The sequence below is a fragment of the Anastrepha ludens genome, chromosome 6, assembly GCF_028408465.1.
Source record: "Anastrepha ludens isolate Willacy chromosome 6, idAnaLude1.1, whole genome shotgun sequence".
NCBI classification, from domain to species: Eukaryota; Metazoa; Arthropoda; class Insecta; order Diptera; family Tephritidae; genus Anastrepha; species Anastrepha ludens.
Genome location: NC_071502.1, coordinates 94,600,003 through 94,615,038, shown reverse-complemented (window position 1 = coordinate 94,615,038; position 15,036 = coordinate 94,600,003). Strand labels below are relative to the sequence as shown.

Genomic DNA, 15,036 nt, shown 5'->3' with positions numbered 1-15,036 from the left:
GACAAACACCATACTCGTACTACTCAGGTTTAGCTGCTAGCGACTTTTTCTTACAGAAAGTACCTGTGAAAAGACTGACATTTACCACAATTCTGGAGATAAGCTCGGCAACTTTGGAAGAGCTCACGTCATACCACAGCGTTTTTTGGTCAGAGGTCGTTCGGAGATAGAAAGAGCGTTCTCCCAAGTATATTCTATCTGAGTGGGGTTTATTTTGAAGGGGACCAAATATTTTTTGACAAGCACATCTCGTATATCGAAAGTGGTAGAAGATTTCGCTTACTTTGAAATCAGCATCAACACCGGAATTGTTAGCCTTACACAGCAACTCACCATCAAATCTGCTTTGGATTAAAAAGACAAATGAACAGTAAAGTCTTGAGACTTGCACAAACAAAAATTAATTTCTTCAAGTCGCTCGCCTCCCACTCCTATTTTGTTGGACGCTATATAACAAGTTTTTTCAACCTGATTTATGGATCTCAGTTCGTTTGCTCCCGGGAGTCTGCATGCATTAGTGTGATGAGCTGTAAAAGCATTTCGACCAGATATAGTTCAGATCAGATAATGAATCCGAAGGATCCAGCCTTTAAAACTTAATATAATACTTTTGTGTGGATCGTGGCTATGTAAATTGGGTAATGATGGAGCGCAGAAAAGGTGTTGGTTTATTTTGTATTTGTTTGTGAACGACAAGTGAACGATTAGGTTCAGGCGCTCAAAGAGAAGAGGAAGTAAGACAAAGGGAGTCTATCTAATTTAGCATGAATCCATGGCATTTACTTCTCTCAAAAAATACTGTAGCAGGAAATTAATGTTCAGTAATGATCAGTGACCGACGGTTCTCTCCACGAAGTAGATGCATGAAAACCATTCCATTCGATATCCATATAAAAAAAATGGAATTTTTTCTAACAAGAGTGGCTCCTCGGCAATCAATTGCAAATGTCGAAGGCAGATAAGTAATGAAACGATTTTCCAGTAAAAGCTGTCTGCTCTGCGGAGGCGTGATAACACAGCAGGTCCGACCACTTGAGAGACAACTTTAACCCCACATTGGATGCAAAGTATGGTGAAGGTGTAGCACAACGAGATCTTACGCCGACTTGAATTTTAATCTCAGTAGAAGCGGTGTAGCTTATATACGACAGACTTTGGATAAGCACTTATTTTCCCAATGTGAACAATAAAACAGTTGTTAGAAACTTTTGTAGAGAGGTTCGAGTAGTACTGGCCAATAGTAGTGACCTTCCCTATTTCAATACTTTCCGGTTTTTTTATTATTCCTCAAAGACATAACTCAGTAAGATGAGTAACTCCCTGAACTTCTGAAAATTTGGTCATAACAGAAGATTAATCGGAATTATCCTACTTTCCATTTCCAGAATTCAGTGCACTTTAGCATAATTGGTTCAAGGGCACTAGCACTCGCGCTACTACAAAATTTTCCTAAAACGAATGCCTCTACACCAAGCATAACTATATTACTAAAGAATTATCACTTACCTCGGAAAATCTACACCCGCTTTGTTTGCACTTTTGTCCTCTTCTACTGCGTGCGTCTTCTTTCGACTCTTCGTCATTGTGGTCGCATATTCATGGCTCACAGCGCGACGCACATTTTCCACTTTGCCCAAATCAACTATTTCCGATTCAATAGCATGCGTCGTAACTAGCTGATCAGCCTCATTGGGCTGCTCATAGCCAGGCAAGGGGGACGGCACCACATCCTCGCGTAATTCATGCGCCACCTCCGGCACGAGGTTTTCCGCCACAACGCCAATACTGTCGTCCTCTGCGCGCGCAGCATGCGCATCCTCTGCATAGTCGGAGAAATCATCCACATCGTCCACTGAACGTTCCTCATCGATGGAGGTGTGAAAAGAGCTGGTTGTCGAGATGCGACTTGCCGCCGAACTATCCGCTTCGGGTGTCGGCCGTCGGAGCACAGGCGGAAAGACTCGCCACAAGCCAGGCGATGCTGTCACTTCAACTGTCTCCCCATGTGTGTTGTACTGTTGCTTACGTAGTTGATGACGTCCCGTTTTGAACAAAATACGCTGCTCAGCTGTCAACGTCTCGAAGCGATGCACTTTCTGTCGCACACCCAACAAAGCCGGATCTGTGGGTGTCGTTGGCTGTGCAGCGCCATCTTCTGCACCGCCATCATGGTTCGTTGCCTGCTCATCGTCACTGTGGGGAGGCCCAGTTACGGGCAATGGTGGTGGTATCATTCTACGCGTAGAAACGCGTTGAAAAGCACTTTCCGTGTCCGATTGTACCGAATATGAATACTGCAGTTGGCTACTAGCGACGCTAAACGGATGTGAACCACTACTGCCGCTGCTACTCGCCGTACTGTGATTGTGTCTCGCACTGGAGTAGCTCTCATGCGCTGAGCTCGCCTCGCTGGCAGTGTTGTTCCTCTCAGCTGCACTCAGATTAAACGACTCCACTGAGCTGTGACTCTCAACGCTGATACGTCGCGTAGAGCGTCGCTTAGCGAAATTGCGATTACTGAGATTGCGTTCGCGTCGAAATGGACGCGGACTGTCGGTGCTGCTCTCGTCCGCCATGTGCAAGTAGCTTGAGTGGTTTTGTAACGATAGTGGGTTAATTGGCAAGACAGCGCAAAATTCAAATGGAACGGAGTGTGATAAGGGTTTTAACGTACCACCCACAAGCACACTCAGCTGAAATCACTAACGGAAGCTATTTGCTCGCCTTCTGCACTCTCTCTTGAGTGTGCTTACTGTTGATCACGCTGACTTTTGCTCTCTATTCTCTTTTAATATTTTTTTGATGTATTTTTGTTTAGCGCTCACTCACTTGCATGTATACCTACATATGTACACTATTGGTATAGTGCGCTCTCGCACTATTTCTCTATTTTCTAAAATTGTTTTTTATTAATTTCATTCGTCAGCTTTTTGTTTATGTTTCTCCTCATTTATTGTTGCTGCTAAAAATAGAAAATTATTACAGATTTGTCAAACACTTGTTTTTATGGATTTGGATGCGGTTATTATTGTTTTTGTGCTTGTCAGTTTTGTTAATTCTACACACTTTTCACACATTCGGCTAAGGCGCGACGTTACACGTTTTGTCGTATTTTCACACTTTCAGATTTTGCTAATATTTTTGTCACGGCTGTGCATTTCAATGCCGATGAATTTTAATACACCGACTTTTTGTTTTAATTTTTCCTATTTTTTATTTCTCTTACATTTAAGTTTATAATAGAAATTTTGGTAATATAATTATCGCAAATGGATTTTGTCGGCAAGTTGTCGGTAAATATTTACCTAATTTTTTCTTTTTTTTTTGTAAATTTAAAGATATAAAACTATCATATCAAACTAATACATCAAACTAATTATTTCTTTTTGTATATTTTTGCAGCGCATTGTGTTTATAAAACAAAATTTTTTACCATATGGATTTTAATTAATTCATTTTTTCTTATTAATTCGTTAAGGGATTTTTTCCCCTTTATTTTGTATTGTTTTTTTACCCACAGTTTATTTTACATAACTTTATCAAAAAATGTTTACAAATTATTACGAAATTTTACTTTAAAGTGTTCCTGTACTTGAAAGAGAATCCCAGAACGAGAACATACAACGTGAGAGCTGCAAAATTCCCCTAGTAAATAATTTGGCGTACTAACAAAATGTTTACCAACACAAACTTGTAGCTCTCTCACATTATTACACTCTCACTTTTGGTTTCTATTGAAACATTTTTAGCTTTCAAACACCTTTCATTTTTGTCATATACAAGTGTAAACAAAGCAAATGAATGGAAACATTTCTGAATATTTTGCCAGCAACGAGTTTATAGATCAATAAAAATGAGTTGGTCGAAATTAATTTTCAAAGCACTGCAAACTGCACACAAAACTGCACGCTTATACTGTTTTTCTGTTCACGTACTGATAATTTACATTTTGCAAACAGAGTTCTTCAACATTTTTCTGTTAAACTTTACGTAACTGGAACGGAAAAAGCTGTTAGTTTTTCTTTTTAAATTTTATTAATTTTCCATGTGAATCACTTCTTCAACAAATTTTTATCTGATTAATTTGTTTATATTTTATTTTATTTGAGTTCTTGATTTTTTATTTTATTTAAATTCGTTTATTTTAGTTTGTATTATTTTATTTCTTTCGATTTTTTTTTTATTTCACTAAATTTTTAATTTAACATATTTTTTTTTTATTACAGTTTTGTTATGTCAATTTTTATTTTTCTTTGTTTATTTTACTTTTCCTTTACTAATTTTTTTACTTAATAATTTTTTTTTTATTTAATTATAGTTTTTATGTCAGTTTTATTTTATTTTATTTGAATTGGTTTATTTGCGTTACTAAATTTTTTAATACAGTATACTTATATACATTTTTTCTAATTTCATTTAAATTTTATCTTAAATTTTGAATCATTTACTTATTAATTTTTTCTTTATTCATTTTAGTGTTTTCCATGATTTTGAATTAATTTATTTTTAATTATTTTTTAATTTCATTTCAATTATTTATTTTATTTTTTTACTATTTTATTTTATTCTGCTATAACGTTTAGCTCACGTTTTATTTCATATGATTTTATTTCCACTTGATTTCTCTATTTTTATTTTATTTTAATTCGGTTGGTATATTTTATATGATTTCATTTTTACTTTACTAAATTTTTTAATCAATTTTTTTAATTTTAAACGAAATTAAATGAATTTTTTACTATTTTTTTTGTTTTTTATAAATTAAAATTTTTAATTATATTTCATTTTACTTTATTTTCTCATTTTTTTATTACATCATTTTCATGTTTTATGTTATTTCCGTTTAATTTCCTTATTATATTTTATTTTATTGAAGTGAAACTTCTTTGGCGTCGATAGACGAGCGCGAATGGAGAGTAAAATTTCAAGGTCATGCAACGTTTTTTGCATTTTCGTTCCGCGAGAGAGAAAAAAGATATAACGTAGAGGAAAAGGAGATAGAGAGCTATACCTTATATAAATATATCTTAGATACACTTTTGGCTATTTTTCCTGAGTTTTTCCTTGTGGTTGCTAATTTGTAGTGAGAAATAACACTGCCTACTTTTTGGCGCTTGTTTGTTGGTGCAAAAGTGTAGCAAATATATTTTTGGTGCCTACTTTTTGGCGTTATATTTCCTTGGTGCCTACTGTTTGGGGCGTTTTTTGATCGTAATTTTTCTGGCTTTTTAGGGTGCCTACTTTTTGGTGCTTGTTGCCCTTTCCTGGCTAGTGCTTGTGCGTACTATAAAATGCTATCCATTCCGGCTGCCCTTTCCTGGCTAGTGCTTGTGCGTACTATAAAATGCTATCCATTCCGGCGTCGGATTTATTGGTATTGCCTTGCGGTAATTTGTGCCGTTGCTGCGGTCCTGGAATCGCTGCGTTTGTGCGGGTGATAAACGCTCGGAGTAGTGCGCGTTGTTGTCACGGTTTGTGTCCGACGTTTACCTACACCGCTCGACCCTTCTCCGTTTTTTGTAAATTTTGTCTATTTGTATTTTCGGCAAATGTTGTGAATTTATTTAGATATACATTCCTTCTCTCTTTCTCTCTCTCATTCTCTCTCGGGTCTCTCCCTCTTTCTTTGTCTGTCTTGAAAGTTTTACTTCTGTTATGTGCGCTACACGCACTTTTTTTCGTATTAATATATTTTTATTTTTATTTACTAAATTATTTACTTTACTTTATACGTTTTTTTTTATTTGCTCCTAATTTTACTGTTACTTGTAATTTCAATTTATTATCAAATGGTTTTATTTCATTTAAACTTTATGTTACGTTTTGTTGTAGTATTTATTTATTATTTATTTTTTAAGTTTTAAATTTTGTATTCTATTTCATTATGTTACGTTTTGTTGTAGTTGTTATTTATTGTTTATTTTTTTAATTTTGTATTCTTTTTCATTTTATTTAATTAAATATTATTTATTTATTTATTTTTTTCAGCCTTTTTAAGTTTAAGCTATAAGTTTTTCATTTTGTATTTTATTTGATGCTGCCGCCATTTCATTTCCTTTGTTTTAGTTTTTAATTCTATTTTTTTGTTTTTATTTTATACTAATTTGTTTTATTTTGTTTTTCCTCACTAAATTCTTTATTTCACTTTATTAATTTTTTCATTTCATTCTAGATTCGCTGTTCCTTATTATTTAAATTTTTTTAAATTTATTTTTTACATTAATTCAATTGTTTTAATTTCGTTTATACTTTATAGTTTGGTTTTTATTTGTTGTTTATTTTTAAATTTTGTATTCCATTTCATTTTATTTGATTTTATATAAATTTGTTTTTTGTTTTCTTTTTATTTAGGCCCTTTTAAACTTATTAAGCTACTCATTTTTTCATTTTCTATTTTATTCGATTTTGTTGCCATTTAATTTCCTTATTTTTTAATTTTTCATTCTAATTGCTTTATTTTATCTTATATTCATTAATTTTATTTTGTTTTTCCTTACTGAATTTTTTACTTCATTTTATTTTTTTTTACTTCTTATTAATTTGGCGTTACTCTTTATTATCATTATTGTTTAATTTAAATTCTTTCATTTTACTTAATTTTATAATTGCTGTACTAAATTTTTAAATTTATTGTATTAGTTTTTTTTATTTCACCTTTATTTTGTTTGTTATTTTTTTCATTTTACTTGAGTTTATTTTATTTTATTTTTTTAATTTGTTTTTATTTTTTTCTGATTTTTATTGATCTTTTGTTTTTATTTATTCTTTCCAGAAAGTGCAATTTTACCATTTTTTTTCTTTTGTCTATAAACTCTACATTTCAAAACAACTAAAATCAACCCATTATGCACACTCTGTGTTTTCAGCACTCAAAAACAATAACACACTTTTCGCGCAACGCACCGAGCAGAATATCAGAGTAATTAAAACATTTTTATTTTTTGCTTACAATCGAACAACCGACCAGCCACTAAGTAACTAACTAACCAATAAACCCCGTGTGCACGTCTTGACTAACTAGCACAGCAGTGCCAGGCAGAGTCAGCTCATTATACTCACATTCGTGTCCGCATATGCACACATTCGATACTTAGTAGGTGTTTTTAAGCATTGTCGAGTTAGTCTACAACAACTGTACAAATTGGTAATACGCCGAGTATTATTTAAAATGTCCAAATGAAATAAAGAAAAAAACAACAAAGAGAACAAATATTATAAATTTGTTAGAGGCGCGTACTCTCACACAAACACACTTGCACACTCGCCCCAGCATAGTAATAAATGTAGACTAGCAGAAATTGCGATTTCTCAAAACAAAAAAATACCTCAATCGACGATTTAAGCTCTTCTGACGCCCATTTACTTAACGATATATAGTAAATACGAGTATCAGCCCTTGTCTACATAAACAACTCTCCGCACATGCATATTTCCTCTCTCTCTTGCGCTTTTTCCTTTACTACTTACTTACATTTAACTTGACTTCGCATGCCTATATTAATTTTTATATATAAAGTAAGTAGTATAAAACGTTTTCAATATTCAATATTATATTGCACTCCCCACTCATTAGTGTACTTTTCTTTACGATTCTTCTTTAATTCCCGGTTTTCTTTGTTTTCAGCTTGACAAGTTATTTAAGTTATTGCAGTGGACGTTTTTAGTTGTTTTACCTAAATTTTCAACTTTGTTTATTTGTATTTATTTTTTTAAATTTTACTTATCAATTTGCGCAATTCACGAGACATTCAGCCGAATTTTTTGTGTATTTGCTGTCCCACAGTGACGTCAAATCGTACGCGTACACGTACCGAAAAACTTTTTTTTATTAAAATTTTTTACTCAAATATCGCGGCTGGTTTTTTTTACCTTGTTTCAGTTTTTTCGTTACTACGTTTTTTAATGCTAATTTTTTATTTCTTGCTTACAAATCAACCAAAAAATCACTTATATGTTCGAAGAAACGTTGAATACCTGTATGCGTAAAATTTTAATCTTATCAAATGTGTTGGCTTTAGTCAGTCAAAATATCGCTAGCCTCAATGCTATTAGTGAATAAGCATTTACTGCAGCACTATTTTCTTCAATATGGAATAGAGAATAAGGCAAAGATAAAACGAATAGAGTTGAAGTTTAGAAGGACTTTGCCCACAAAGCAGCCTACATAAATACTGGCAACAATGTTAACAAGAGATCAGGAAAAAATAACTCGAGCTCAATAGGTCAATGATAACCACTTTCTACCACTTCCTCACCATATCTCTCTTCCTCTTCCATATCCCATATACATCTTCTGAATGCCACGGTAACATGAACGATATTAAACTAGTTGCGAAGGAACTGGCAACCTTTATACCGAGTTGATGATTTTAATAGGAATTCGAAATATCTCAGTTCTCTTTATGGCGGTATTTGCGCAAAAGTCTAATCCTACACCCAACAAAATTGTATCAAATTAAGAAGTGAAGTCACTGGTTCATTTGAAGCAGGAAAAATATTCTTCATAAATAAAATAAAACTCCTTTCGAACTAATGGCTTTGTTAAATATTATAAAAAAGTATGCTTTGTTGAAGATACACAAGCCCATTGTGCTACCAGAGACTCCATTGCATACACATCCCGTGATCGGATTTATGATTCTATCTAGAAAGCAGAATTGAAAGGACTTAATATGAATGATATGCGGTTCCAGCAAGATTGAGCCCGACTCCAAACAGTTGGTCAAACATTTGATCTATTGACACTAATCATAGAAAGGGTCTTTATCAAGGATGATAGATTACCAGATATCAGCTATGGTGAAAAACGAAATTGAGCGACTAACTTCGGCTCTCAGGGCACTGGAGACTCGGCAGCAGAATTCTGCTCGCTCATTTCACACACTCGTCCAATCAGTTGTTGTGCAAACGACAACGAAGCAACATGAATGAGGAATGTGTTGATTTTATTTTCTTATAGCACCAACACTATCTCGGACGATCGGTAAAAGTGTAATCTCAATTAAATAGCGAACTCGCTCATGAGTTTTATTTTTTCTTTTTTACTTTTTACGAATTTGAGCAATCTTTCCAAATAGGCAGGATTGGAATAAAGGGAAAATCTACACCGAAACTGGCACCTATGTCTTCACTGAAGGCTCCAAGATGGAATGGAGAGTCGCAGCAGGGGTTTTCTCTAAATTAGACAATTTGTCTATCGCCTTAAAATTTCCGAATACTGCTAATGCTTTTCAGGCAGAAGTCTTTGCGATCCTGCGGGCAAGCAAAATGTGTAGATAACCTGGAAGCAAGGGAGATATTAAAAGTTTCTCGGATAGTCAAGCTACGATCAAGACTCTGACGACGCCATGCTGCAGATCCAAACTAGTCAACTTCTGTAAGGAGAAGATCAAATCTCTTGGGAGTGCAGGTAACATCTCTCTAATCTGGGTTCCAGGACACAAAAACATAGGGGGAAATGAAATTGCTGATGAGCTTGCCAGGAAGAGGACTGAATTAGTCTCAGAGACCTCCTGCTCGATCATTGGCAACCCCCTGACTGTTATTGAAGGGGAATCGCACAACTTATTTCCCAGGAAAGCGCAGAAAAGATGGAGCTCCATTTCTGCGTGAGCTATTTTGCAAACCCTTTGGCACCCAGTACAATAGAAGGATGGCTCAGAAAGTCCAACTCATAACTACGTTTACCGGTCATTGGACGATTGGAACACACGCGGAAAAGCTAGGTCTACCATTTCACTCCCATTGCAGAAGCTGTGGGAATATTTCACAGAGGGAGACTATTGTGCACTTTCTCTGTAGAATATCAGTGTTTGGATTAAGGTGACTGGATGCTTTTTTCTTCGACAGCCTGAAGCAGTCCGCCAACCTAAATCCCATCAATCTATAAAATTAAGTTTACAAAAAACTTTTTATTTTATTTAATTAAAATAACAATAAATTATTTATATATTAATATAAAAGGGGCACGACCGCCATAGTCGAATGGGTTGGTGCGTGACTACCATTCGGAATCCCGAGAGAACGTAAGTTCGAATCTCGGTTAAAGATTAATATGAAGAAACCGTTTTTTTCTAATAGCGGTCGCCTCTAGGTAGGCAATGGCGAACCTCCGCGTGTATTTCTGCCATGAAAAAGCTCCTCATAAAAAAATACCTACCGTTCGGAGTCGGCTTGAAACTGTAGGTCCCTCCATTTGTGGAACAACATCAAGACACACGCCACAAATAGGAGTAGGAGTTCGACCAAGCACCCGATAAGGGTGTACGCTCCAGTTATATATATATATAACTTCATTAAAAAAAGTATTATAATTTCATATCTATAAAGGAGTTAACTTGTAACAGAACTTATGGCTGAACTAAGTAATCTGTGTTTCGTGGCATAAATGGCACTACTTGGTGCTACGCCCTTTTTATTGCTATTATTATGAAATGTATAAAATATTTCATGAATTGTTTTACTAAGCAAAATTAAAATATTTTACATACTTAGTCATACTTATTAAACCATGTAGTTAAAAAAATACTGATAAATAAAATTTCCAAATAAAAATCCCCTCACGCATATATTCTTTTATTATTTTATTATTATTACTCTTTTTTTCTTGTACAGCCTTTCCTGAAATGCTTATAATTTATGACTTTATTCCTTTTCATTGATAAGCTAGCGATAAAAAAGTGAATGCAATCTCGCACTTGACTTGCTATTGGTTTTAAAATCTAAATGTGAGCTTTAGAAGAAAAAGTTGTGGTCGAAAAATTCAATTGCTTGCACCGCCACTGATTTCCCACATTCAAGACTTTTAATTCAGTTTTGTACAATTTTTTCTTTAGTTTTATATTTTTCCCAAAATTTTTGCACAACTTCGCTATTCCAAACACCTGCCACACAAATACAAATGTTTTCTTAACAAATGATTAATCAGGAATTCCAGCTACGCGAAAAAAGGCACTAAACACGTTTCTCAGCTGCGTGACTGGAAACTTCAAAGTAAATGACAAAAAGTAAGTACACTCAAAACCGTAATAAATTGCAAAGATAATTAGCCGCTATTGTCAGTCTACATACATACGTATGTATTATATGTATTAGTAATCGGTAAGGGAAAAACGAAATTTCACTACGATCAAGCAGCTAATAAATTTTCAAATACATACCTTGCGAAGTCAATATTGATTTTTTAAAAGATAAGGTCTCACAAAGTGTGTACTTCTTTGTTAAATTAATAGTTTTGTTAAAATTTTATTTACATACTTTTGAAGTGAAACTTCTTAGGCGTCGATAGACAATCGAGAATGGAGAGTAAAACTTCAAGGCCATGCAACGTTTTGGGCATTTTCGTTCCGCGAGAGAGAAAAAAGGTATAACCTAGAGGAAAAGGAGAGAGAGACAGCTATACCTTATATATATCATAGATACACTTTAGGCTATTCACGTTTTCCTTTTGTGTGGTTCTTCGTCTTCTCTCCCACTTCTACGCTAAGGCCCTAGCTTAAGTTGTACTACGTTACTCGTATTGTAGGAGCAAGAGAGAACCACGTTTACATTATATACAAGATGTTAGAATATAACAAAGAGAGAAAGAGAGTGACGCGTAAACGTACAACACTAACGCCATATTACTATAGTAGAGCGTAAGAGGGCAACATATTGTTAGAATAGGATAGATGGTATTACGCATGCGCGTGCCTTGTCTATGCAAGTTATAGAGTTAGACGCTATATGTGCGCACGGCTCTAACGCCACGCTAATACATCGGGTCGAGAGAGAACAACGTATAGTTAGAATACGAATTTTATAGCACCAACACAATCTCAGTATTTTCGTAAACAACCCGCTGTCATGAATCCGGTTACGTCAGCCAATCGGCTGTTTCTTTCAAATTCGCTGAGAGCCGATTAACGGTCTGATATTGGCCACACCTTCTGAAGTTTTTTCTCCATATAATATCTAGCACCAATCAACTCGAAGTATGAATCTGGCTAGCTACATAACTCTCAAATAGATTGGCCCACGCAAGACCAAGTGGGATAAAAATATACTAATTGAAGTATCTCAGTTCGGGTTCTATCTGAATTTTAAATATCCAGCACATTTTGCAGAAACCTAAAATTTGTTATGTAGATCTTAGTTTTATATTCCCTCAGAATGACGGAAAGTAATTCTGAGGCGCTGCTTCATGGAACAAAAGCATTCGGAAGTCTGAAATTTTAGGTCAAGAAGCGAGTGGAAGCCTCTGAAATGAGATCGACCCATGATCTTCTGCAGTCGCTTTCATTCATTTCATTTTGTTCTTATTTATGTTCACTAATTTTATTGCTTTGTTCCCCTTGTTCCCATTTGTTTCAGTTTCAGCCTGAATTCATTTAATAATAAAATAAATCTCAATTCAAATAATTTCAATCAATCAATATAATTCCATTTTAAGTCATTCCATTGATATTATTTGATTCAAATTCATTTAATTTTATTTCAATTCATAACATTCCATTTTAATTTTATTCCATTCCTTCTCATTTCATTTCGTTTGAGACGATTTCGTAACATTTTATCAAATTTTACTTTATTTTGTTTTACTTTAATTTACTTCAATGTACTTTATTTTATTTTATTTTATTTTATTTTATTTTATTTTATTTTATTTTATTTTATTTTATTTTTATTTTATTTGAGCTTAATCCATCTCGGCTATTGCCGGAGATTACACATCTCGGATAAAATTTTCAAGGGATTGTGCTCTGGTGGAGCGTAGTCCAAGTTCTATGCCCATGCGATTATTATTGCTTAAATATTTAAAAATCTACGAACTATTCCACATGCGTCCAGTATGGTTGACTTCTGCATGTCTTCTAAGAGGTGTTGGCAGTCATACTTCTTCAAATTTTTTATTAAATGTTTAGGCACTAATCCAGTTTCATTTTGTTCTTATTTATGTTCACTAATTTTATTGCTTTGTTCCCCTTGTTCCCATTTGTTTCAGTTTCAGCCTGAATTCATTTTATAATAAAATAAATCTCAATTCAAATAATTTCAATCAATCAATATAATTCCATTTTAAGTAATTCCATTGATATTATTTGATCCAAATTCATTTAATTTTATTTCAATTCATATCATTCCATTTTAATTTTATTCCATTCCTTCTCATTTCATTTCGTTTGAGACGATTTCGTAATTTTACTTTATTTTGTCTTGCTTTAATTTATTTTATTTTATTTTATTTTATTTCATTTCATTTCATTTCATTTCATTTCATTTCATTTCATTTCATTTCATTTCATTTATTTTATTTTATTTTATTTTATTTTATTTTATTTTATTTTATTTTATTTTATTTTATTTTATTTTATTTTATTTTATTTTATTTTATTTTATTTTATTTTATTATATTTTACTTTATTTCATTATATTTATTTTTTTTTTGTTTTTTTTTCTTATTTAATTTAATTTAGCTTAACTTCTGATTATTTTATTTCATTTCATTTGAATCAGTTTTATTTCAATTCATACCATTCCACTTCTAAACGAAATGCAATGACATTTATTCCATTCCATGTCATTGCATTTCACTTCAGACGATTTTATTTCACTATATTTCCAATTAATTCATGTCATTTTATTTTATTTATTTCTATTTTATTATGTTTAATTTTATTTTATTCTATTTTATTTCATTTTCTCTTGTTTTATTTTACTTTATTTAATATTATTTTATTTTATAAATATATTTTCATTTCATTTGATTCCATTTTCATTTCAGCCACCTTTTCAACTTGAAATTTCACATCAAATTAGTTCCAATTGTCAATCATTTTAATACTTTCTTTCACATTTTCAGCCAAGTTTTCCACTTTGTACCTTGAAATTTCGCCACGTTGCGCATGAGATTTTCCCTTCACACTACACCGCCCCCTCACTTCATTCACATTTGTCTCGATATATCTCACGATTCTACCATTCTACCGCATCATCTCACTCTGTTTTGCCCGTCTGTTCATGCGACGTTTATTCACTTGCGCTTGTGAATTTGAACTGCTGTGAAAAGAATTGCAGTTGTCGCTTCGAACTCAGCAAAGATTTTGCTATATATAATATTTTCCTTCATATCGCAAAAATAATTATACTTTTTATCTGTTTTTTTTTGTTTTTTTTTTTTTCATTTCTTTGCGGCACTCGTGTTATCTTCTGCCGGTGTCATAGTGCTGATATAAATTTTCAGTTTTTATACCAAATTTTTTATTACTTATATGTGTTGTTATGTGTTTGTATATCTATTGTTGTTGCTCTTCCCATATTGCCTTTTCATTAGCATTAACACCAAACACATTTGTTGCTGTCACTCCGTTGTATTGTTGTTGCTGAGCCTACTCAGTCCGCTCAGTTCTAATTGTTGCTGAGTCTTTCATTTTTTCCTCCTTAGCAATAATGTTGTTGTTCGTGCTAGTGTCTGTTCTATATTTCCCGTCCATCTGAGTTCCCACGTTTCTCTTTTACTTATTTATTTCTCTTTGTTTATATTTTCCACTTCGTGATTTTTTTAATTTCTTATTTTCATTTTTAATGCAGCTTTAAATAAAAAAGGTTGGCGGTTACGAAATAAAACGCCTGCGTTAGCTTATAAAATACTTAGTTACTACCCTCTCGCATATTGCTGTTATTGTTGTTGATCGAGTAAAACCTTAATTCATCCGTTTTGTTCTTCTATCGTTGTTGCTGTATATCGAACTTTCGAACCCCTCTTTTCAGAAAGTAATGTATGTATTAGCGGAACAACCGTACGTTCGCTCGCCGCAGCCATAACATGAATGGCTCTCTCTGTGATCTAGCATAACCAAAATCATAATAGAATTGTATGGAACATTATTATTTTTTTAGAATTTACTGCAAGGGACATAGACTTATAAAATATGCGATCTCGTTTTAAGTGAGATCTTTCTTCTTATCCTGTTTTAAGAGGGTAAAAAAATCGTTTTTTTTTCTGGCCCCTCTCGATTCCTAATATATTTCAAAATACAGGCACAAAGTTACAGAATC

At 33.3% G+C, this 15,036-nt stretch overlaps 1 protein-coding gene across 5 annotated transcripts in view; it reads right to left on the bottom strand.

The window, feature by feature from the left end:
- Positions 1-14,774, bottom strand: part of LOC128868562 (uncharacterized) — a 53,038-nt gene extending 38,264 nt beyond the window's left edge. The window contains exons 1-2 of one of the 5 annotated variants that reach the window (XM_054110792.1): positions 13,861-14,774; positions 1,507-2,962 (exon numbers count right to left, since the gene is read on the bottom strand). In XM_054110792.1, coding sequence (XP_053966767.1) covers positions 1,507-2,576 — 1,070 coding nt within the window. In that variant the 5' untranslated portion in view covers positions 2,577-2,962; positions 13,861-14,774. Of the gene's footprint in view, positions 1-1,506; positions 2,963-6,787; positions 6,877-6,903; positions 6,922-6,949; positions 7,019-13,860 lie in introns of those variants that run through there. The other 4 variants (XM_054110794.1, XM_054110795.1, XM_054110797.1 and 1 more) reach the window with 4 other exon arrangements.
- Positions 14,775-15,036: the final 262 nt, after the last annotated feature.